Source organism: Ostrea edulis, chromosome 4 (genome assembly GCF_947568905.1).
Source record: "Ostrea edulis chromosome 4, xbOstEdul1.1, whole genome shotgun sequence".
Taxonomy (NCBI): Eukaryota; Metazoa; Mollusca; class Bivalvia; order Ostreida; family Ostreidae; genus Ostrea; species Ostrea edulis.
This window is the reverse complement of record NC_079167.1, coordinates 79962935-79988148: the sequence shown is the minus strand read 5'-3', so window position 1 is coordinate 79988148 and position 25214 is coordinate 79962935. Positions and strand designations below refer to the sequence as shown.

The following is a 25214-nucleotide window of genomic DNA, read 5'->3' as shown; positions in this document are numbered from 1 at the left end:
ACAAAAGCGTGGTTAACAACATAGAAAAAATTCGACAAAATCGGACAATGGGAAATATTTTAAATTTAGACTTAAATGTTTTAGTAAACTCGATATTTTGTGGTGTTTACGGCACGCTGAACACGTAAAGGGGAGTAACTTAACTGTGACAGTCATCGGAATAAAGTTATACACGACGAGCTAAAGTGTATGTAATAAAAAACGCGATTAAACAGCTTAACAGTTGTATTAAAAAGGTGATTTTAAGACCTTCTATATACATACAATATTGCTCAGCATCTCATATTCTTTGCCGACTTCCATTCCCGGGGAACTTTCGCGAACAATGCTTCAAAATATTTTGTTTGACCCTTTACTGAATTAATTTTAATTATAAAATACAATATTTACTTTAGAAGTTATGAATAATCAATTATAAATGAAATCTTAAATAATTAGTGTCAATTTACAAGGGGGAATTACGTTTGTTAAACAAGAAAGTATGGAAAGCCATTCGGGTTAAAAGTTTCAGTTATTTTGTATCTTCATCATTTGAGCAAGCGTTTTGTATTAAAAACTTTTATAAAACTAAGTAAGTAAAGTAATTTTGCTTTTCTTTTTCAAATTCAGCTTTGGGGAGTCATTCATCGGTAATAATAATGATAATAAAACATTGATGATATGAATAATAAAAATCAATGTAAGTAAACACTTGCGCAAAGTATCATGATTTGATGTAAAATCTAGTAGTTACTCTTTATAATTAGTCTTGGGCTCACGACCTGCGGAACCACATCTCCTAGCAGCATGCGACCAGCGCGTTAGACCGCCCGGTCATCTATTCAAGACAGAACTTATCTTCGATGACGATGGGATTCTCGTCACGCTGACACACTATCATTGAAAATGGAAATGGGATACAGTTATTTATCGTAAATTTTAGAGGATCATACAAAATGCACATTGTGTTTGAAATGTCTTTGTATAAAGCACAGATATAGCAACGGACTCTGAAATTAACATAACTGCCCTAAGGGACGATATCAATGTCGGATGAAAATTTAAATTAAATTAGTTAGGAGGAGGGGACTAAAAACTCCCGTAAGTTTCTGTCATCCGACATCGATTACACTTTAGTGGAAAAAAGAAAAGTACAAGCGACTGTTGAATACCACATAATATTTAAAACATATTAATGAACATTTAATAAATTTAATGTACACTTTCATTTGTGAATAAACAGTAGAAAAGGTATACAGAGTGTTATTTATAATCGCACGTTTCTTTTCTTGTTATTCAATTAGTTTCAACATTTGTCATTTTTGTCGGTTTCAAAGGGGCCCCTTTCTTGGTGAAAATTATGTGAACGTAGTTTTTTGTGAGACATTGAACTTTTGAACTTGCCACTAAGTGAAGAATATCGTTAAAACCAGACGTCTTTTTAGGAAACGAAGTTTGTCAATCCTTGCCATTTCTACATGCATTCATAGGATGCGACACAAAGTCAAGAATGTTCGGGATCGGAACGGGTCCTGTATACTTAAGAAAGCAATGGAATGTCAAAATGTAGACAAATCGCGAACAAATTCTGTATATGATTAGTTTTTAAATGGAGGTAGGCTACTGACAAACAAGTCGATGGTGCAGGGGTTTCAACTGTCTCGATTAAAGTCAGCATTTCGCAAATTCTATGGTCGTTATGACAATCTACTTTGCAAACACAACCTATCATTGGGTTAAATCTGTTTGACTTGTTTCATATCGATTGTTAGGCCGTTTTTGGTACAATGATATTGAATAAGGGTAACTCCGTTTGCCTGATTAAGATATAGAGCTCACGGCGGGTGTAACCGGTCAACAGGGGGTGCTTACTCCTCATAGGCACCTGATGCCACTTCTGGTATGTCCAGGGGTCCGTGTTTGTCCAACTATCTATTTTGTAATGCTTATAGGAGTTACGAGATGTATCACTGTTCGTTATCTTCACCTTCCTAAATGAGAATTCCATAGAGAAAAAGATATCTTCTGGTATCGATGTCATTTCGACTCTGTACGATGGAATACCATAGATACACTTATAGGAGATTTGCTTTGTGAAGTATTGTCTAACACAATATCATTTTTATAAGTTCAGTCATTGCCACTAACTACTAACTACAGCTGCAGAAGAGGAGCACTGCAAGAATTTTTTTAAGTCATAGAGTGGACTAAAGAACTGATTAATTTGGATCCTTCGAACTGGGGCTTATCACTGCTTTCAGCAATTCTTGTATCCGTTAAAACTAAATTACAAGTCGCGCCAGATAAACTTTTGAACTTATTCGCTGTAAATGAAGGCAAATTGTGACACTAGCCGTTGTACTTGTAAAAACATGGACTGAACTGTACTGCAATTACTCAATTGATCACTTATATAATTATCAGGCACGTAGCAACAATGGCTCTACTCCTTTTTATCATTACATGCAAAGTTGATAAATTTTTACGTACAGAGGTCGATTTTTAGACAGATTGGTTGCCCTCCCTCCTCTTTTTTTTAAAAATAGCATTGTCGTGAACTGTACACAGTGGATGTGTAAAATTGAACTGAGAGAACAACCTTAGCCCCCCCCCCCCAACACACACACACCATCAAGGATTTTTATAATTTTGAATTAAAATTTACTTGCCAATTTTCAGGCAATATTGTGAAATTATCTTCACCCCCCATTTTTTTTTTTTTTTTTTTTACAATACTGCATGCCTGATTCATTTTGCTTTTACTTCTATGTGTCCATTGTTTTTAAAACAGATTACTTCTGAAATTCTCCGTACTAATTGGACAATAATTTGGATAGAACTAAACGTGAAATACGGCTATAACCCCCCCCCCCTCCTCTTTCCCAAACTCTAAAAGTTGACGAAGTGCACGTATTAAAGATTTCTATATAAAATCGAAGAAACTGAACCTTGTTTCGTCATAGATGTAGTACAAACTGTTAAAACTCAGCTTAATAAAGAATTTGGTAACGTAAGCTTTAATATACACTGTTTGTTTTAAAATACTATATGTATTTATGTGAAACATAGGACCGGAATGGTAAGCGCGCCTCCAACTTCCGATGTAAGGGGAGTAACTGCAAAAATGTAGGTCATCTTTAACATACCATTTTTGAAGGGCCACTTGTTTTGTGTTAACAGTTTATTTTAATGTATAAATCTTCATGTGGTAACTCATATATGCCCAATGGACAGGAACAAGTATTTTCTTCCAAAATCCAGTTTTTAAAGGAAAATGAAGATTTCAGCCCGAAATTCGGAAAGAGGAAATAAATTTTGGTGCAGAAAAGTTTAGTTGTGCATTTGGACGATTTATTCTTAAATTTATAAGATCAATGTCATATCTTCTATAAAACAGTCATTTCCTATCATTTCCAGTTTTTCACTATTTTTGTTTTAGAAAAAGGTAGGTTTTCCTACCTAAAATGGTATTTTTCATATATATTGCCAATAATCTATATATCTTACTTGTTGAACAGTTTTTAAAATAAATCCTAACCTCAATTTTTTATTGGTAACCTCAAATGTATGAAAAAATGTGGGTTTTCTTCTTAAAATTTCAATCTTTAACAATTATATTAAAAAAAGCAAGATTTTACCCAAAACTTACAGTCAAGGAAAGAATATATTCTGCTGTAAAAAATTTGATCGAACATTTCTAGGTTGAAATTTGAAATATGAAACTTATTTTTACTGTATGTTACATGAAATGGACCTTTTCTTCAATTTCCAGTTTTTAGCGATTTTCACCCCAACATTCCAAATTTCCCATTGAAATACAACAGCCGATTTTTAATATGTTGTTTGCATGTGTTTTCTTGCATGAATAATCAAAATTTCATTTCTGTTGCAATTAGTTTGAGGTTTTGCTCATATATGAGCTAGATTGACTAGACTATTATGAGATTGATCACTGTTCGTTATCTTCACCTTGCATATGCTGAGACACGCGGTCTCAGTTTTAGCAGACTCATCCGAAGGACCGCCCCAATAAGTCGTCTCTTACGACTAGCAAAGGATACTTAGGATATATTCTAACCGAGATCCCCATTATCATTTAAATGTATATCAATGTATCACCCACTTTGATGGTTTAGTGGTTAAAATTTTGACTTCCGGACCGAGGAATTGTGGTTTCGAGCTCCGCTTGTGCCTTTGCTCTGTCAAACCTAAGTAGTGACTGCTCCTTCGCCAAACATTCGGCATTTAAAAGTGTGAGTCACGGGTATTTCCTATGAAACTTTTAAATGGAGGTCCCGTTTTGCAGCATGCCTCGGTACGTTAAAGAACCTCCATCGCTATGACCCTGAGCGTCATGCGTAGATCTAACGTGGCAATTTACCAACAACTTGTGACGTCTGGCGTTGAGTGAAAAATTCTCGAAGTGACATGAAAGAAGCAAACAAACGGACAAAAAATATCATAAATAATGTTCGCAATGCACTGCACACTAAATAACACCTACACTATGAAATAAAGTTCTAAATATTAGTTTAAATATCAACGAAATATACCAAGCCGCTTTACACATTGGTATTTCCCCCAAAATAAGATGGGCAAATCTGGCACTGCTATAAGTTCGAAATCTAGCGCAGAAATGCAAACAGAAGACAAAACCTGTTTATGACGGAGTTGCTTCTTCAATAAAAATGGAAAACGGAAATTTCATATCTAGTGATCAGTCATCCAAAATATTACTTTGTTAAACACCACTCTGATTCCACGTACAAGTACTCTGAAAGTTGGAATAAAAACTATGCTGGAGCTCCTCATTGACAATGCTGTATACAGGGAAATATTCGCCCCGGTTTTTTTCCTTTAACCCTCGTTGTCAGTGTCCCAATTTAAGACTGGGCGAAGCTGTTTTTTCTTTGATCTCTCTTTTACCACAACTGTGTCTGCGCAAATTCAAAACGAAGCGAAACCGCCAGCAAGTGTAGAAAGGCGCAAATAAAATGGGGCGAAAATTACCCTGTATACAGTATCTTCGTAGTCTCTTGTGATCAGGTCTTCGAGCAGTTTGTTGGAATTCCCATGGGGACGAATCGTGTTTCATTGTTAGCTGACATGTTTTTATATTCCTATGAAGCAGAATTTATTCAAAAACTTCTAAGTGAGAAGAAAAAATAGTTTGCTATGATCTTCAATTCGACATTTAGATATACAGACGACGTTTTATCTATTTAAAATACTTTTATTCATATGTCGATTTGATATATCCCAGTGAACTCGAAATAAAAGACACCACAGAGTCGTCCACATCTGCTTCATACTTTGATATTTCATTGCAAATATATGTTAACAGCAAACTTATGACTCAACTTAAAATGACAAAAAGGAATTATCTCAGCTTCACCATTGCCAACTTCCTATATTTTGGTAGACATATTCCATCATCACCTGCATTTAGTTAGAATATATCTCAACTGACTCAATAAGCAAGAGCTTGTTCTGTGTATGATCAATTTTTAAATCGATACAGGGTACTTACAACCAAGTTGATGGAGCAGGGTTTTCAACAGTCTCGTTTGAAGTCAGCATTTTGCAAATTTTATGGTCGTTATAACGATCTAGCTTGCCAATACAACCCATCATTGGGTTAAATGCTGTATGTGCGTTTCATGTCGATTATTAAGCCATTCTTGTCACATTGATTTTGACTACGGATAACTCCGTTTACCTGATCAAGGTGTAGGACTCACGGTGGGTGTGATCGGTTGACAGGGGATGCTTATTCCTCCTAGGCATCTGAGGGCTCTATATCACAAAATACAAACTTTACAAACACTGTAATTTTTCATTTCTTGTATATTTTCTTAACCAATATGTAAAGTACATTCATGGTTCATAGAACTTGAATACATACTTATGACCTTGTGATCGGTATTTAATTTCAGACAGAATTATTTTTTTTAGCTTAGTCGTAAGATGTGTTGTGAATAATGTATATCCAGAGGTCCGTGTTTACCAAACGTTTATGGGAGTTATGAGATTGGTCACTGTTCCTTATCTTTCATCCGTTTAACCTAATATTGGTCCTAACAAGAATTATTCATTTCTTTCATTAACTGAAACTATCTGTATTACATGTATTGAAGCATGTGTCGAAGGAACATATGGACTCAACTGTTCCCAGAATTGTTCTCAGAACTGCCTCGGCGTTTGTGACAATGTTGACGGATCCTGTTCGTGTTCCGCTGGGTGGACGGTATGTCCTGACTGTAGTGAAAGTAAGTGTCTAACTTATATTTATACACAATTATTTCATCTATCTACCGAAAAGTCAGATATCAAGCTTGTAAAGTCCTCGTTTTGAGATACAAATCATGACATCAATGTAAAACTTATACGGTACCAATTTTGATGCAGCAGATGCGCATTTAAAAATATAATGTCTCTTCAGTGATGCTAAACCGAAATGTTTGAAATCCGAAATAACAATGAAGTTTTAGAGCTATTATAGGGGCAAACAGTGTGTCAAAAAAGTGGAGTCAAATTCGTCTAAGGATAAGAGCTATGCGTGAGAGAGATAATCCTTAATTTTGAAATGAATTTCTAAATTTTATAACAGCAATTAAATAAATGCTGCCTTGGCCAAGCCTTACGACGTGTAGACTCTCTGTATTAAATAACGCTGCAATAAATATAACCTTTTCAGCCTCCGCAGTACTTGTAATTGACAGAATATTGTGATGCTTAAGATACATACCTGTATAAGTAAATCCAATGTGCCATATGCTTTTATTGACCATACATTTGACAGGTTTGGCTAAAACAATACATAAGAGAAGCTGTTCATAATATGCTTTAGGATATGTAATTAAAGTCTCAAGATATTCATAATTCTGAATTTCAACCAGTATTTGATTTCTCTGAACTTAAAAAAAGGTGAAGATAACGAACAGTGATCAATCTCATAATTCCTATAAGCAATACAAAGTAGATAGTTTGGCAAACACGAACCCCTGGTCACACCAATAACTTATACGTTGAAATAGTCAGAAACTAGAATTGGAATATTATTTCCCCAAATCAAATTTTTCTTGACTTTTGCCTTTCTTGAAAAGTTTCCGCACTGTAGTTACTGTTTTACTCGCGATATCACGAATATTTAATGATAACTCTCACTTAAATTTAATACCGAAGTTTGTCATCGTTTTTACCTTTTGAGATCTTTCTAATTTAGTTCAACCAGCACTGTTCTACAGTTGTATTACCAGTGAATTTATCTGCTGATCTCTGTTAAATCTTTGTGAGCTACTATGGGTCACTTTCAGTATCTAGTTACTCCATAGCTGTACAAAATATAATATAATTTTTTTTCGAAAAATCCCCATTCTCACCCCCCCAAAATATCTAGAATCTTTAATAGAATTGTTGTCTATCACAAATTTGTAATCTTCCATATGTTCTAGTGATAGGGAGTAAATATAGATTAAGAATTTGAATATCTTTATATTACTTTCAGACGCACCTATTGCCCGTAATAACGACTATAGTACTCCAGATGCATACATCGCAGCCTTTTCTATTTCATTGGTAATCAACTTCGTCCTTCTTGTTGTCATTGTTATATTATTGAGGTAAACAAAATTGTTTGAGGGTTATGAATATTCTCAATGAGTCAAAAACGTCTTTGTTATTAATAACAATTATACTACATTATAGGGTAATCTATAACAGAAAACAAGAGAAGGGTTCCTCGGACTATATCGCTAGTTCCGAAATATCACCGCCATCACAAGTCAGCAATAACGATGTACACCAGTATCAGGAACTCAACATGCACAATGATAGTTCATACCAGAACCTGTCATTAAGAGATCATTCATAAAATGTATTTTAAACAAAACTTATTCTTCTTGTTTTCGTGATTATGCTTTTTTATTGATAAAATGTGAAGATAACGAACATTAATCAATCTCATAACTCCTATAAGCAATACAAAATAGATAGTTGGGTAAATACGGACACCTGGGTACACCAGAGGTGGGATCATATGCCTAGGAGAAGTATGCATCCCTTGTCGACCGCTCACACCCGCCGTGAGCCCTATATCTTGATCAGGTAAACGGATATGTTTTCTTCACCTTCACATTTTGATAAGCAGGGTTCATACATGTTAAAGCTACATTTATTGAAATATGAAAAGGTGAAGAAGATAACGAACAGTGATCAATCTCATATCTCCTGTAAAGAATACAAAATTACGAGTTTAGCAAACATGGATCTCTGAGCATAGCAGAGGTGTGATCATGTTCCTAGGAGGAGTAATCACCCCCTGTCTACCGGTCTTATCCGCCATGATTCCTATGTCTTGATCAGATAAACGGAGTGATCCGTAGTTAAGTTCAGTGTGTAAAGAACGAAGATGAAATAGATATACAATGATAAATAGAGTATGTAGTATTAAAAGGGTGTATGATATAAATTTGATTATTTGGAAATTAATTGTGGAATCTCTATTACACTTATCAGAATTGTTAAATATAATGTACTGTTAAATCGGACAAATGTTGAAGAAAAATTATGTGATGATAAAGAATCCTCACAACTACGGTTGTAGGCGGCTTAAGACTGATTCTATGTAACTATCAAAATTCAGTGGCCACGGTATGTCACAGATTTTTATGAAACTTTGTGTGTAACAATATTATGATAGGTATAAAACAAAAAGGACATGCAAAGGTTTGACATAGCAACGGTTGCCATGGAAACCGATCCTCTAACAACAGCTGGACAAGATATGTACATGTATGTTATATTTTGAATAATCAAAAATTAAACGCTATTGTTTATAAAAACAACAATTGTAAAAATTATTTTGAGCTAGGTTCTAGCTTTTAGAAATCTTTTTGTATTTATTTAATGCTTGAAAACAATAGAAATAATTATTCTTATGATGTATAAGGGTTTGATATATGTAATTTTTAGAGAGGGATAAAATATATTTGCCCAGTCATTTGGTGTAAACTCACATGCTAGTAAAATGTATTGAATCTTACTTTAAAAAGGTACAGAAACACATTTGTGGAGAAACCAAAGGTAAACACATAAACCAGTAGTTTCCTCTGGTGCACAAACCAAAATACACCAGAAAGAGTTATTGCCCTTTGTAACACTCTCTTGTATTGGAGATATGAACAGCCTTCATTTGTTTTCAGTATGGCAGGAAGTGGAAATTGAGTTTTTATTCAATTTGTTCTTCAGAAGTTTATCAATATCAGATGCTCTTTGTTCACTTAATTCACTACCACGATCTTTATCTTCAATTGTACTAAAGGATTCCGGTTTATTTCATGGAATACAAATCCGTTTGATCTTTGTCATAGTCATCGGACTCAAGCATCCAATCGTCTACGTATTCGTAGGAAAAGTAAATGTTGTGGAATTTAACGCTTTATTGCATCACATCCGACTAAAAAATGACCAGGGAAACAGAAGGCTGACAGACATATTCATAGAAGATATGAAAAAGCCCTGCCTGTTGCCGTGTTGGAACTTGTATTGACGTAAGTATTCTATTTGATTTAGAATCCAAATTCTAAAGTAAAGGCTGAATAAAATGTATCAGAAAATTTGGTTTTTAGTAAACATATGAGAACCCCAATTTATTTTATACTGCCAGCCAGGCTAGTCAGCTATAGTCATAATGGTATACATGTAGACTGAACATTGTAAGTAGTCCTGTCATTTACTGCATGGGTGTACAATATAGAATACTAGTTAAGTATGTCCCCAACCTAACATTCACTCAGGGACTTTCCTATCACATTTACACAGAGTTCAGGATCTGTAAAAATTGGAGAATACTTATAAAATCATGTTTCATGTGGAAATTTTCAAAAGGACAAGGCTTAATTTATGTAATCCTAAGTGATGCTCTCTCTCTCTCTCTCTCTCTCTCTCTCTCTCTCTCTCTGACTGTCAAGTTTACAATACAAACAAACATGTGAATGTCCTGTGTGCATTCTAGATAAAGATTGTTAAAATCATAAATATTGGTGAGCCAGGCTACCTTGAAGTTTGTTTACCTGTTGTAACCCCCACTAATATGTGATGGTTCTAATCTACAGAAGAAATCACACAAATACTATTATGATTTAAAGTTTTCTCATCTCTGTAATTATGAACTTTAGGACACTTGATTTGGAAAAATTAAATAATGAAAAATTGATGATTTTGAATTGGGTCCTGTAACTGGGCCCTCAAATTTTAATACATGTAGGTCCTGTCAACTGAAGTAAATCAAAAAATATTTAATGTAAATTGTAAATATTCAAATACTTTTGAATTCTTACTTTTTCATCCAATAATCACATATTTTGGCCAAAGTACATGACCACTATTTTATGTAATTAATGTGTGCTTTTCTGTGTTTCAGCTGTATGAGCATCATACTGTGCAAATCACCTAAAGATGGAGTTGACCAAGTTGCTGATTTTGAGGAGGTAAATATTCAGCATTAATACATACACATTGAATACATAATTTGAAATTCAAATTTGAATCCCAATATTATAAATCCTAAAACAAATTAATAGATGTGGGGAATGTGGTACATTGAGTTTAGTTTCTTGGTTATAGAGCCTGCATGGGAACTGAATTCTCTAGAATAATCACATGAGACCATCCATTTTTTATGTGACATGATGACTTGAAAGGTTTTCATCACAACTTCCTAAAAAAAATTTATTACTTCAGTTAATTAGCATACTCAAAAAGACTAGTTGTTTTGTTGCCAATGACGCACATATATATGTACACATGTGTATGAGCTCAGTATCATTTGTAAAAATGATTAATTCTAATTAGGTCAATGTTGAGAATCACTCAAGTGACCTACATGTTGCTATTTGTCTGCGTCAGTCATCATAAGACGTTAATTGAACATTAATATTTTTTCTTCATAACTACCCTTCCAATTCTTTTCAAATTTCTTTTAAGCATCTTTGGGACAAGGGGAATTAACATAGATTGTAAATTTAAGGACTCTGGATTGACGGTACTTTTAAAAATGCTCTATACCAAAATTGAGAATTTTGTTAAAGATAGAACCAGGGTTTGATTTCTTCAATTTTATGGAGAAAACTTTTTAAGATATACACTTCGTTAAATTGTAGAGTTGGGGAGGGGGGGGGGTATGAGGGGTGGGGTTATAAGTGTATTTGACATTTATTTGTGTCCAAATTATGCAATTAATACTGAGGATTTCAGTAGTAGTCTGTTTTTAAAACAACAGACACCTAGAATTAAGAGCACAATGAAAGCATACATGTGATAAGGAGGGGGGGGGGGGGTGACTTCATAATATTGCCTGAAAATTCTTGACAAGTAAATTCTAACAAAAATTTTACACTAGAGATGCCAATTCAAGATAATTAACATGCTTTGTTTATTGGCATCTGGTGTACATTTAGCAACAAGTAGTGTTGTTCATTGTGAAACGATAAATTGATAATGTACAATGTATGCGTTGGTTGTACATGTGTTTTAGGCATATCTTATTGCATGTTTTGTTGTGTTTGATTGTCGAAAATATTGATAGAAATTTATAATGAAGAATTGCTGATATACTAAGGACATCATGATTCTGATCTAAAGAAATTGAGGACTAGTTAATATTTACAGACTTTGTTACATCATGGCCATACATTGCTTGCAAGAAAAACACACATGGGCCACATACATGTAATCAGTGACTAAGACATTTTGTTCAGTTATACTGTTTTCAAGTCATTACACTTAATTCTTAGAAAAATTCCTTAACTGGCAATTGATTGCAATCAGAGATTGCAAATTTTCTATTTATTCCTTACTTGACACCATCGAATGACAGTAATGTGCTGCGCGCTCCCTGTAATCAGGGGAAAATAACTCGTATAGCATTGTGAAAAATATAGCTCATTGATTATGCATATACGTTTGAAATATTTTATGGTTATACAAGATTTTTTACAATAACTATTGAAAAAGACTCGAACACAATTTATGTTCATGTTATGCATAAATCTTATTAAATCATTGACTCCGCAAAATCTTATGACGTCACAGGAGGGTGGAACTACCTTAAATAAAGCTGAATGCTTATGAAGGAAAAACAGAAAGGGGTACCAAAATTGCGAATTTCGAAAACACAGGGTTGTGAATGTGGGTCCAAAAGAGTCATATAGTGTATAACATGGATTTCGTAGCTCTTAGAGCTATAGTGATACTTTGAATTTTTTAAAATTTGATTAATACTCAGGTAACCAATAACGTTTGTGGACATCTTGTTAATTTATTAATAGGTCTTCAGCATAAACACATGTATACAAACCAGGGCTTGAAACTAACTTTTCATGTCTTCAGTCGAGTCTGACTGATGGGGTATAATTTCAACCAGTCCGCAGAAAATTTACCAGTCCACCAGAATTTTCCAGAAATAAATAAAATTTTTGGTAATGTTATTAAAATTAAATATGTAATTTAACTCAATATGCCTCAGACAATATTGTAATACTTATGTGAGATTTATATTTACTAATTGGGTACGCCTGATATCTACAGAGGAATGCCAAATGCGCATTTAAGATTCATAAGATTATTTTCCAGAATGACGTTTTAGAAAATTGACCAGTCCCATCGGACTGACTGTAACAAATGTATGTCAGTCCGACAGACTTTTAACCAGTCACAGACTGACGGACATATGTTGATTTCGAGTCCTGCAAACTGTATCAAAACATAACATCCTTTAGGCCAATTCAACTTAATTAGTAAGATTATCATCCCGGGTCACCAAAAAGTATGGGGCAGACTGTGGGAAGATTTTATTTTTTGATTTTTATTTTCTGAGAAATATATTGATGACAAACGAGTTTTTGTCAACAGAAGTGCATAATTTAATGCCAGATATATAAATCTATGCTTATTTCACAGATGATTTTTGAGGGGCGGGTGGGCGGGCATGATAATCTATCAACTAAGTAATTAATTAAGTGGTAAAATTACTATTCTAGCATCATGAATGATCTTGTACATGTAAATTTAGTTTAATCAAATTGAATTAGGTGTGTACTGTATGAAAATGTGAAAAATAAGATGAACTTTTCAATATTTGTTCAACACATTTTTTAGAACTTGAAGAGCAGAAGATGCATTCCATGACTCTTATATGATATAGAAGACAAAGAAGAGAACTTGAGAATGGAAAAAAAAAACCTGTGAGTTTTACACTCAATGAACACACCTCACGACACAAGTCCATCCTGATTCAGTAAACTATTCTTCTAAGGAAACACCATGACTTAGTTAAGATCAAGTTTTGGTGTCAGAAGACTAATGTAACTAAAACATTGCAAAATTAACCTGCAAGTGTCTTATGTGAGCCTACTGAATAAGGATTTATTACTGAACAGTTGAAGGAAAATCACTATTATAATGATTTTTTTAAAAAGATGATTGTGTTGTTTGGATAACATTGTGATCCATGTTTGTTGAATAAACAAATTTGCAAAAATGAGTTGTTCTGTGTTAATATTATAAATTTATTAATTACTGGTATGTCAACATAGATTACAGTAACACTGAACAAACTTCAATAAATTTTAAAGTTTCACGCAGTTTCTGCAGTAGGAAATGACACCTATTGATTTTCTGGTCCAAAGGTCACCAGGTGCAATACAATACTTTGTACAATTGATGTTTGACCAGTTTCTTCAGAACCCTTTGATTGATAGTGATATTTCATACAGGGGTTGGTCACCGGTAGTATATGACCCCCATTGATTTTCAGGTCAAAAGATTAAAAATGGTAGGGGCCTCCGTGGCCGAGTGGTTGGAGCATAGTGTTCAAAATGACACGGCCTCAGTCGGCGCGGGTTCGAATCCCGCTCGCGCTGGTATTAAGTGAGAAAGTTTCCCAATTTACTTTCGGAAGGTCGGTGGTCTCTTCCCAGGTACATTGTATCTGGGTTCTCACTTTCACCAATTAACACTGGGCACCACCAGAAAACTGAAAAATTGTTGAGTGTGGCAGAAAATATCAAATCAATCAATTAAAAATTGCTAGGTGCAATGTAGCTAGTACTCTATGCAATGGTGCAACCCGCCCCCATATCTTGGGCCTGTTGTTCAATTATGATGTTTCATATGTTGGTTGGTTATGAATAGTAGATGACTCTAATGATTTCCAGGTCAAAGGTCAGCAATTACAAGGCAGTAAAATGAACAATTTATTGGTATCTACCCAATATCTTGAGAAGACTTTTTATAGTTATTGATAATAGTTTACATGGCAATACAGTACATGTAATATAGCTCGTTTATGGAAATGATTGCAAAATCTACTTGGTGTTTGGGGAGGGGGGGGGGGGGTACTACTGGATTACAGTTTATGTTTACATGGTTTTTTTTAATCACTCTAACTAATTTTTATTAATATGTTAAACTTCTCCATGTTTATTTTTGAAATATCAATTGCTCATATTGTTCATTTTAACTGAAAATGGTGTAGGTTGTATTATTTGTCATTAGTATGAATTTTTGGCAAAATGCCCAAATCTACAGTTTTCGTACTACAATAGATCAATTGTACTACATTTCACCATTAATCTTTTTATATACATTAGGAGTCTTTGATATGGACATCCTTTGATGGCAGTTGATTATGCTGTATGTATTTTCCAAAATATCTAAATTCATCAACGAAATCCAACAAAAAATCCCGTGTTGGCAAAATGCCCAAATCTACAGTTTTCGCACTACAATAGATCTATTGCACTAAGTTTCACCATTAATCTTTTTATATACATTAAGAGTCTTTGATATGGACATCCTTTGATGGCAGTTGATTATGCTGTATGTATTTTCCAAATTATCAAAATTCATCAACGAAATCCAACAAAAAATCCCGTTTTGGCAAAATGCCCAAATCTACAGTTTTCATGCTACAATAGACCTGTTGCACTACGTTTCACCATTAACCTTTTTATATACATTAAGAGTCTTTGATATGGACATCCTTTGATGACAGTTGATTATGATGTATGTATTTTCCAAATTATCTAAATTCATCAACGAAATCCAACAAAATATCCCGTTTTGGCAAAATGCCCAAATCTACAGTTTTCATGCTACTGCAGATCAATTGCACTACGTTTCACCATTAATCTTTTTATATATATTAAGAGTCTTTGATATGGACATCCTTTGATGGCAATTGATTATGCTGTATGTATTTTCCAAATTATCTAAATTCATCAATGAAATCCAACCAAAAATCACGTTTTGACAAAGTGCCAAATTATAATGCATTGGTACAGCGGTCAGTAACACACTCTTTACCATAGGTGGATATAGATATCATAAATAAGGAGGGAATTTTATGGGGAATCGAGATTTATGGAGAAAATTTGTTGTCTTTTTTAATTTTTTATATACCACAAGGACAAAACATGGGCAAAACGGGCTGAATTTGCAGTTCAATTAGCCCTCATAGACTGCTGTCGGTTTCCATGGCAACGGATGGTAGAAATTTGGTGATGGGGTTGAAATTATGTAAGATGGTGCAAGTAAAGTTAATACTGTGAAAATCAAAGAAATATGTGACATTGAGTGGCCAGACCCTATCTGATTTCTTTGATTTTTACATAGAATTGATCTTAATAAGCTGGTGACGTTTCCACAAATTACGGTACATACACTGTACTTTGTTTGGAAATATTTCACGTAGTTGGGGTGACATTAAGGTGAAGCCGAAGTCAACAATGGGTTTTTTGAGGGGTAAATATTTTCAATATTACCCTCAACTAGATACGGAGGCCTCTGTGGCCCAGTGGTTAGAGCATCGCGCTCAATATCACCCGGCCTCTCACCTTTGTCGGCGCGGGTTCGAATCCAGCTCGCTACGGTAAATGAGAAAGTTTCCCAGTTTACTTTCGGAAGGTCGTTGATCTCTTCACAGGTACATTGTATCTGGGTTCTCTCATCCAACAATAGAAAAACTGGGCGCCACCAAATAACTGAAATATTGTTAAGTGTGGCGGAAAACATCAATCAATCAATCAACTACATGCAATATTTGTTTTGTTTTATTATACGGAATGTTATATAAACACTAAAGCAGAGAGACACGTCTGTTGACATTTTGTCAATCACTGTCATGCGATGTTTTGTATATCAATGCAGGTATTCACGTTTATTTTAAATATCGTCTAACAATCTACGGCGAACCATACACGCATAAATTTGACGCATGTGATGATCTTTATAATATCATCCGTTGTTAAGTATTGTTAACTGTTGTTATATTTTGTCACCGTGGAACGCATGCATTCAATTCTCAGAGCGTAAGAATACGGTTTTTTATCTTCTCAATCAGATTAGAGTATTTTACATGACAGTATAATGAAATATGAAAATTTCCGTTTTCTATTTCTATTCCAGAAACAACTGCTTATGATGTCAAAAGGTCTAGTATATGGCTTCTCTTACGGTTTAAAAAAAAATCTTTTGGAAAGAGTTAGGCTTCTCTATCACAAGAACTATTTTCCAGTGGCTATGCACTTTACAGAACCTAACAAAATACGCATAATTACATGCATACCAAAAACTGGAAAACCATAACAGTATTTGAAAAACTGGAGTCCCATAAGCATCCTAAATGTTCTATACAAAGTAGCTTCTAGGTGCATTGCTGGAAGATTAAAAATATTTCTAGATAAAGAAGAAGATACAGTTTCTACAGTAATGGATGATTCCAGTACGAGTCCCAAAATCTGGCATTCAAATAAGGAATATATGGAAAAAACCAAAACTATGTTTAATTTGATCCAAAAATTGTTCTGTGGCATGAAGTTGGCATAAAATTGCAAAATGTGCAAATGAATGAAGAAAATTCATAAATTCAGGGGGTTTTCCTTTTAGAAAACATACAGCCCATGCGTCAACAAATCCATATTCAAATACATTGTTGTCTTCTATTAACACACACAATATATATAATATTAATTTTATTTTGTTTGACAGATGAGCACACCTTTTCCTAAGCAATAATCTGGATGGAATTTATGTTTTTACAGAGTGTATCAACCTTTGTTGTTAAGGGGAAAAGCCTTATTCATGGCGTAATAATGCTACCAAATAAGCGATAATTTTGATTTAGTTGATTTAGTATATTTGGCATCTATCAAATTTACTTAAAACACAGATCAAGCTTAATTCAAGAAACATTTAAAACAGATATATTTTGGGGTTCATTTTTTGTGCATAATAATATTTTGTTTTTATTTGATAGGGATGAATAAGGTATTTTATAGGGAAAATACATTTGTATTAGGCCGGGCTATTATCTAATGCAATTCAGAATATAATCAAATACCTGGGAGTAAGCATCCCCTGTTGACCGGTCACACCCACCGTGAGCCCTAAACGGAGTAATCCGCAGTCAAAATCGTTGTGCCAAGAACGACTTAACAATCGGTATGAAACACGTCAGACAGCATTTGACCCAATGATAAGTTGTAATGACGAATTAGATCGTTATAACGACTATATAATTTGCGAAATGCTGACTTCAATCGAGACTGTTAAAACCCCTGTATCATCAACTTGTTTGTCAGTAGCTTGCCTCGATTTAAAAACTGACTATACGGAAAACAAGTTCTTGCGTATCGAATCAGTTGAGAGATATAAACACCATATGTAGGTGAAATGGAATATTGCTACATAAATATTTAGTATTTTAAACGAACGTGACATTAATTCCACTTTTGGTAATCGTACTTATACAGCAACAGCCCTATCAAAAGATGAAATTCTTCAAAACTATGCTTCTGTTTTAAACACATTTAATATCCCAGTCAATGAGTCGAATGAATATGAGTTACCGTACCTATACTGGATTCAAAAACTACATGAAAACCCTTACAAACAAAGATACATTGCTGGATCCAGTAATTGCTCTACCAAGCCGCTATCTTTGCTCCTCACGAAAATATTAACAGCTGTGAAGGAGAAGCTTCAAACTTTCTGTGCGACTACATATGTCAGTATTGGTGTTATTGAAATGTGGATTCTAAAAAATTCTAAAGAACTTTTAGTAAACTTGAAATGGCAAACCTTTTCTCAAATGAATAACATCAAAACCTATGACTTCTTAACACTATACACGACAATTCCTCACGATAAATTAAAGACTAGACTTTTCGACATCATAGAGAGCTGCTTCTTCAACAGAAATGGAATGAGGAAATATTCATATCTAGTGATCAGTCATCCAAAAACTTACTTTGTTAAACACCACTCTGATTCCACGCACAAGTACTCTGAAATTAAAATTAAGAATATGTTAGAGTTTCTCATTGATAATATCTTCGTGGGCTTTGGTGATCAGGTCTTCCAACAGTCTGTTGTAATTCCCATTTGTACGAATTGTGCTCCTTTGTTAGCTGACCTGTCTCTATATTCATATGAAACAGTCTGTTGTTGAAAGGAACAATATGTATAGATTAAAATCTTGAATTGGGGTCAGTAATTGATGGGAAGCCAATGCAGTTTCACCAGAAACGGAAATATATGCTCGTGTTTCGGTGACCTCATAACTAGACGAGCAGCAGTATTCTGCACTCATTGCATTGATTCTTAACATGTTACATTGTGCATCTTGGTTAAATTGTTTTGATGTGATATGCTCCGTAGTTAAGTCACTGGATCCTAAATGAATCAGTAAAATTCAGGGGGTTTATGATCGTGCTTAAGTAATAAATCGTTGAGGTTTACCTCCTACTGGTCCCATTTCAGTCCTCTGAAACCTTTCCAGGTGATGTTGACGACCCCACAATCCAAACAGTTTTACTGGTAATACTTGGCTTGTATTACTTGAGAATAGCAATAAGTATGACTGAAATACCTTAGTGCTATGCATGAATTCAGTGCGTGTGTATGTGGTGTCTGACTTATGATGGGGTTAATAGAAATATGCCTTAATTCGTAGTGTTGGAAAGAACTCGATGTCCAGAAGTTTGATAATTTGACAAACTAGGGGCTTGCCGCTTTGGTTGGTCTTAGACCTATGTAATCATACTTGAAATTGATATAGTTGGATTTGAAAAACTTCCGAAATCAGCAATGACAAAACTTCACTGACTCTGCGCAAACTTTAAAAAGCCAATGAATCAAAAGGCGAGGGACATACTGATGTTAAGGCATGACTTATTTTAACAAATAACTGGTATGATATAGGAAGTCTGATATCTTTGTTGACGCATACAGACCGCTTGACACCTTCTAGAGCTTTTGTGATAATGAATGCGTTGGTAGTTTCTTGGAAACCATGGATTTTATGATGATAAACAGTTGCACTCAAGTGCAAACAAATGGTCATATAGGTATGTAAGCTTATTTAGTGACAAGTACGCAATGTAATGCAGCAGCTGATCGACAGGGACAGGTCATGTGCTGGTGAAACCATACTGTAAATTGAACTGTTTAAACTTAGTTTGAGCCGTATTGTACGCCAGGTAAGTGTTGTGAGCCAAGTCATCCGTTAAGCAGTCTGGATGTTTTCTGCTCTGTAAGTCCCGTATGTTGGCTAGTAGTTGTGTAGGCCACTGGTCTGCCTCTGGTGCAAGTCTTCGAAGACGGCCCCACTGCAAACGAGATAATGCATTCGCAATGTGATTGGTCATAGCATTAATCACCCCTACTAACGTGTTCGGACCATATCCTTTATCGATGTTAAGTAGAGCGTAAAATCAGAGACTATCGGATAAAATCTAATCTCGCTGCTCCCGAGACTCCAACGCGATCTACCCGGTGAATTTTCTACCATATATAGATGTGCTATAAGGAATTCCAGTGTTAATGTAAGTATCAATTAGAAATTATGGTATATTGTGATTTATTTCTTTTCGCAATATATAGATCTACGTATCGATGCATTATTTTCATAACGACATCAAATAATAAAGCTTAAATAAGAAATGGTAAGAAAGAGTTATCGTCCTTAGATTTGGACCTTGGCCAACTTTGAAAGAACTTTTGATCATCGTGGAAAAAACATTGAGAGGGCGTCTCTCTAATTTCAAAATACCATATTTAAATTTTAATGTTTCATAGGGATGGTGTTCAGTATATCAAACACTGAAATGTTGCATACAATTTACCATTTTCACGCAGAAAATACTATAGTCTGTTTCATATTTGAGGCATATTTGTATGTGAATGTACATGTTACAAGCAAAAACAGATGCATTGCAAGTATTTTGAAACTTCTAAACTTAATATTTCTTTGGTGGAAACATAATCGTTTTCCTGATTTAACAGTATAAACATGATCATTAAATAAAGTGCACATGAATTCATTTTATGAAGAAAGTAAATTTTATTTATTGGATCTATTGGGGTATACAAACCATTCATAATTTTTTGAAACGTAAATATTTTCTTAATTAAACTCATTGATGCATACAGCACACCTAAGAAAATTAGAATTAATGAAAAGTACATCACATGTATTTGTATGATAATCAGTTGGTACATATGTAATGACAAATTCCAACTTTTCCTTATATTATATGATTTGATGATAATTATGGATTGTAAGTGGAGGGAAAGCAATAATAAAAGGAAATTCGAACATGACTAGATGTAGTACAATGCATGTATACCATTGTCATAGCATATTATACAAATATGTACCAGTAATAATTTCAAAAGTTGATCACAAAACTGCAGAGGACACCAGGGGCCAGTGCATTATATTTTATTGGATCCTTCCTGTATCAAATACAGGATTGTATTCTACATTAGAGAACGACATGTACAAAAATTAAAATCTTAAATCAAATATTAAATCCACAATATTAGGATTACATTGCATGACACTGTAATAAAATATTGTTTTTTAAATATACATCAACTATATTTTGTCTGTAAGAAACTTTTGCCGTTTCATCTATAGTATTACATTTCTTAACATAATTAAACAGTTAAGTCTCAGAAATCAAAATTGAGCCATGAGCCAGAAACAGTTCTAGAAATTTAGGAGAAGACATTTTGCATGGTCATACATGGATTTGTTTTAAAGTTTGGCCAAGTTAGGACTCATCGTGTACACTGAGTATTATTGAACCTAAAGGAAAGAATTTTGTGAGCTCTCTTTAATGAAAAGCTGTGTTAATTATTTTTACATGTTTTAATTTGTGCTATATTTTACTGAATAGATTTGTAAAAAGAATTGTGAATTAAATACAGTTGTAACTGATCAAATATACTGTATGCTGATTGAGTTTTAAAAAGAACATGACCCACGAACCATGAAAAATGGCCTAGCCTGGGAAATTGATAATTTCTGTATATAATAATCTTCGGGATATAGGCTTTCTAGAAATGTTTTTCTTTTTTTCATATATTCTATACTTTTTTGTTAATATGACGTTGAATATTGTGGTATTTAATGTTAAAAAATTAACATTTCGGGATACACATCACAACAATAAACCTCCAATGACCATGTACAATGTACATGAACCTATAAATCTCTGAATTTATCAAGTTATATGCACTCAAATAGCTAGAATGGCTTATTCAATGATCATAATAAGCATTTTTGACCAAATTTGGGAAATAGAAATAAGAAATATTTTGGAAATGATGTTCAAAGCCGTGATTGTTCAACTTTACTTTTAAATTATTTTTACTTGAATTTTAAAATTCTGAAATAAGAAGAATAAATATAGTATGTAGTTTATTTACATGGTGAAAGAAGTGAATCATTGGAACAATTCTGTTTCATATCATATTCCATAGTTTTGGGTTTTTTTGTTTTCTTTCTTATTTTTTTTTTTTAGTATTAAAACGACCGAGTATCGAAAGCAATGGTAACGAAATAAGTTGACACCGCGTCTCGTCAAAACATGTTCAATTCGAATTTACTCGGAATTACACGTTCAACGAGCATTTGCTGTGAAACCTGATTAAAGGAAAATTACTGTAGACACCTAATAGTAAGTATCAAATGATCTTTTTTTTTACATGTACATGTAGATTTCATAGCGTGAATAATAACAACACAACACCGATATAGGGGATCAGAGTCAGTATATTATTGACTCTGAAAATACGATTTGAGAAATGATACTGTATAAATTTTACTGTATTTATCTTGATCAATAATTGTATATTCCTATACGTATTAATCATGTAAAGATACTGAGGTCTTTTAACCAACAATTTTTTTAAATGTTTGTGCAATACATTATTGACTGACAGAACGTAATTCATGAGCTGTGATCTAAAAATCTTCCAGGCATTAATATAGATTTGAATAGAATTACATCTAGATACATATTTGAAATAGAATATATCCTAAGGCTCTGTAGTTTTAAATTGTTTGGATTATATTGCATTTACATGTAATGTATACATGCTTGTAAATGCCACAGAATGAGAAATAATCTAAATTGGCCTATTTTGATAATGTTCCCAAAATAGAAGTATCATGTAGATCTATACAGGAAGTAACATTTACAAATCATGTTTGTTGTTTGTTATTTGCCAGTTAAGTATCATAATGATAATACTAGTAGTTCATAATAAGTAATTATTCTGCTAAAATCAAATACCCTTTTAATTGTCAACAAATACATCACTGGTAGAAAGGTTATAAAGCTTTTATCTAGCACAAGTTTCCATATTCTACAGGTTTACATATGTCAGCAAGTCCTCAAAAGCAGCTTTAGGGGTTCCCAGGAGATTCTGATGCTCACTGTTAGACTTTCACTGTCGTCAAAATCCAACCTTATTTTCTCTTTTCTCAAAACTTCAGCTCTCAAAAACTTGTTTGATTAATTATGTCACTCCTGTTTTGTTGAACATGGTGTTGTCAGCAATAGGTTCAAGTTCTTCTATGTCTTGTTGTAGGTGATTTGTACAGAAGCGAGCCCCGGCAGGAATGATGGCCTCTTTTGAAATGAAGATTTCATGCCTTACTCCTACTGGGACTACAACTAACTTTGGACCTGGTCACTCGCAGATACAGCATGAAGTGTGCCCTCTTGATGTACATGGGGATGGGAGTGATACAGAAGGGGGACTAATTGGAAGAACTGCTGCTGCTGGTGGTGGTGCTGGACTGTCTTGAATCTGTTGCCTAACCGACTTGATATTCTTCTGTTTAATATGGGAGCAACACACACACTCTGGCATATATTGCACAGAAAATCATGATCAGATGGTGCCCTCCCTATCAGAGTGGTGATCACTGACCTATATTTCTTTGAAATCCTGGATCTGTGTTTTGGTTTTACTCTCCATGGACAGTTGAAACAGAGAAAGAATTAGGGACCACTCCTTGGCATATCTGAAATATTTATGTCATATACATGTAATTAAAATATACAATTTGGGTTCGATGAAAATCTTATCTTCATGTTAAAACCCATTAGCCTAGGTTATTTTTCCTAAAATCTAATTATAAATCAATTAACTTGTTAATTAATGCTTGGTGAATCAATTAATAAATTGTATTCAAGAACTTGGAATTATTTTTTTCCCCACTAATAAACTGAAAATGTGTATCTTCAAATGTTTTGTTGATTAATGTCAGTGTGACATATAGAGGGGGTATGGGGTTTACAACAATGTATACATGGTTAATTTATTTCTGTTATGTAGTCCATGTAAATTTCTGTGGAAACGAGGAAGTTATTTATATTCGGTCTTTCCTATCCCGGGGTAGGAAAGACCGAATATAAATAACCCCCTCGTTTCCACGGAAATTAAGTCCATGAGAGCCTGAAATCTCCCAACCTGGGTCTGTTTAATGGACCCTTCCAAAGTCCTTTTTTAAGGAAAAAGTAAACCATTTTCCTAATCCAAAAAGAAAACTGGTGCAAAAACCATGAAATAATATAAATAATAGAAAAATTATCAGTAGTATTGTAATACATTTTCGGGGGGGGGGGGGGGGGGGTTGCCGTTTCACCTTTATAGATTGGTTTTTTTTTCCTAACATTTAAAACATATCTTTTCAATATCAATTTTGTCTATAGCACAAAATAAAAATTCTAAAATCAATTAAAGCGTTTGATTTTCGTGTGTATATATAAAACAAAACGAAAGAAAAAAAACTAGGATCCTCCACTAGTAAACTATGTTTTCCATTTAGAGTTATTGCCCTTCAATCGAAAAAACGTAAACATAATTAAGAGAATACTCTACATTTCAACACAAGTTTTGTCAAATATTATTTAACAAGATATATTTTGATATGTATTTAAATTGATCTACTTCATTAAAAACAAACTTTCTGTGTGTTTTTGTAGGTGTCTTTCCACGTATATACAAGGGACTTATGAATTTACGAACTTAAATAGTTGAAATTGAAAACAAAACGGTAATTTTATCTCCGTTCGATGTATGAATATTGTGCGTTCAAATTCTCAAGTGCAAATGTAAAATAGATAGAGCTTACAGCCGTGTTTGACATTGCTGTAATATTCGGACATTTGTTAATGTAACACGTTGCTACAACTTTACAGTTATGATTGACAGACTTAATATTTTATAAGAAACTTTGAACTGTAGCCTATATTAATTAAACGTAGATCTACATAATTTGTAAAAATTATGAGAACCAATGGACAAATTCATACGATAGATCATACTGTCTGAATATATATCGCACATCTCCATGCGTAATACATGTGTACATGCTGGGCCTGTGTAATTGAAATGTTTACTGGGGTATTCCTAGAGAGAATGTTCTATCGTTAAAATGATAATGTCCTACGGCACCGATTGTGGTGAGGGCCTGTCCCGAGACACAGATTATTCTAACTAGGGTATTCCGTATGGCCGAATAAGTTTGTACTGTACGTTTGATTCGAACATTCATTCTGTTTTGAACAATATCATTTTTAAAGTAACAAAAGGTAGGGAAATCGGTACTTTTAAAGCCATCGGAACGGACTTCGGAATCAAACATACACGATAGGTCCCCCCCCCCCCGTACCTTTTTACCATAGGCCATGACTCTCATTTACTCGTTTAGATATTGATTTTTTTATTTTAAAAAATATATAAGAACATAAAAACTCACCTCTTTGCTGTTTCTTTTTGAGTCGTATCAACTGTGTTAGTTGTATGTATTGACTTCCTTGGAATCTGACGTTTCCAGACGACACTTTTGTTGTTATTATTTTTTTTTCCGA

At 33.9% G+C, this 25214-nt stretch overlaps 1 protein-coding gene and 2 long non-coding RNA genes across 3 annotated transcripts in view; 2 read left to right on the top strand and 1 right to left on the bottom strand.

Moving 5' to 3' along the window:
• The window catches only part of LOC125682903 (multiple epidermal growth factor-like domains protein 11), a 78989-nt gene extending 70910 nt beyond the window's left edge, over positions 1 to 8079 (top strand). Inside the window, exons 10-12 of the mRNA XM_056163858.1 lie at positions 6117 to 6248; positions 7487 to 7557; positions 7687 to 8079. Of these exons, the coding sequence (XP_056019833.1) occupies positions 6117 to 6248; positions 7487 to 7557; positions 7687 to 7698 (215 nt within the window). The 3' untranslated portion in view covers positions 7699 to 8079. The remainder of the gene's footprint in view (positions 1 to 6116; positions 6249 to 7486; positions 7558 to 7686) is intronic.
• Positions 8080 to 21497: 13418 nt separating this feature from the next.
• LOC125649971 (uncharacterized) lies at positions 21498 to 23587 on the top strand. The gene is made up of 2 exons (XR_008802648.1): positions 21498 to 22007; positions 22924 to 23587. It is a non-coding gene; the product is annotated as an uncharacterized LOC125649971 (long non-coding RNA).
• On the bottom strand, positions 22607 to 25188 carry LOC130054360 (uncharacterized). The gene is made up of 2 exons (XR_008802669.1): positions 25103 to 25188; positions 22607 to 23362 (listed from the first exon to the last, which is right to left on the bottom strand). It is a non-coding gene; the product is annotated as an uncharacterized LOC130054360 (long non-coding RNA).
• Between the last annotated feature and the right edge of the window lie 26 nt (positions 25189 to 25214).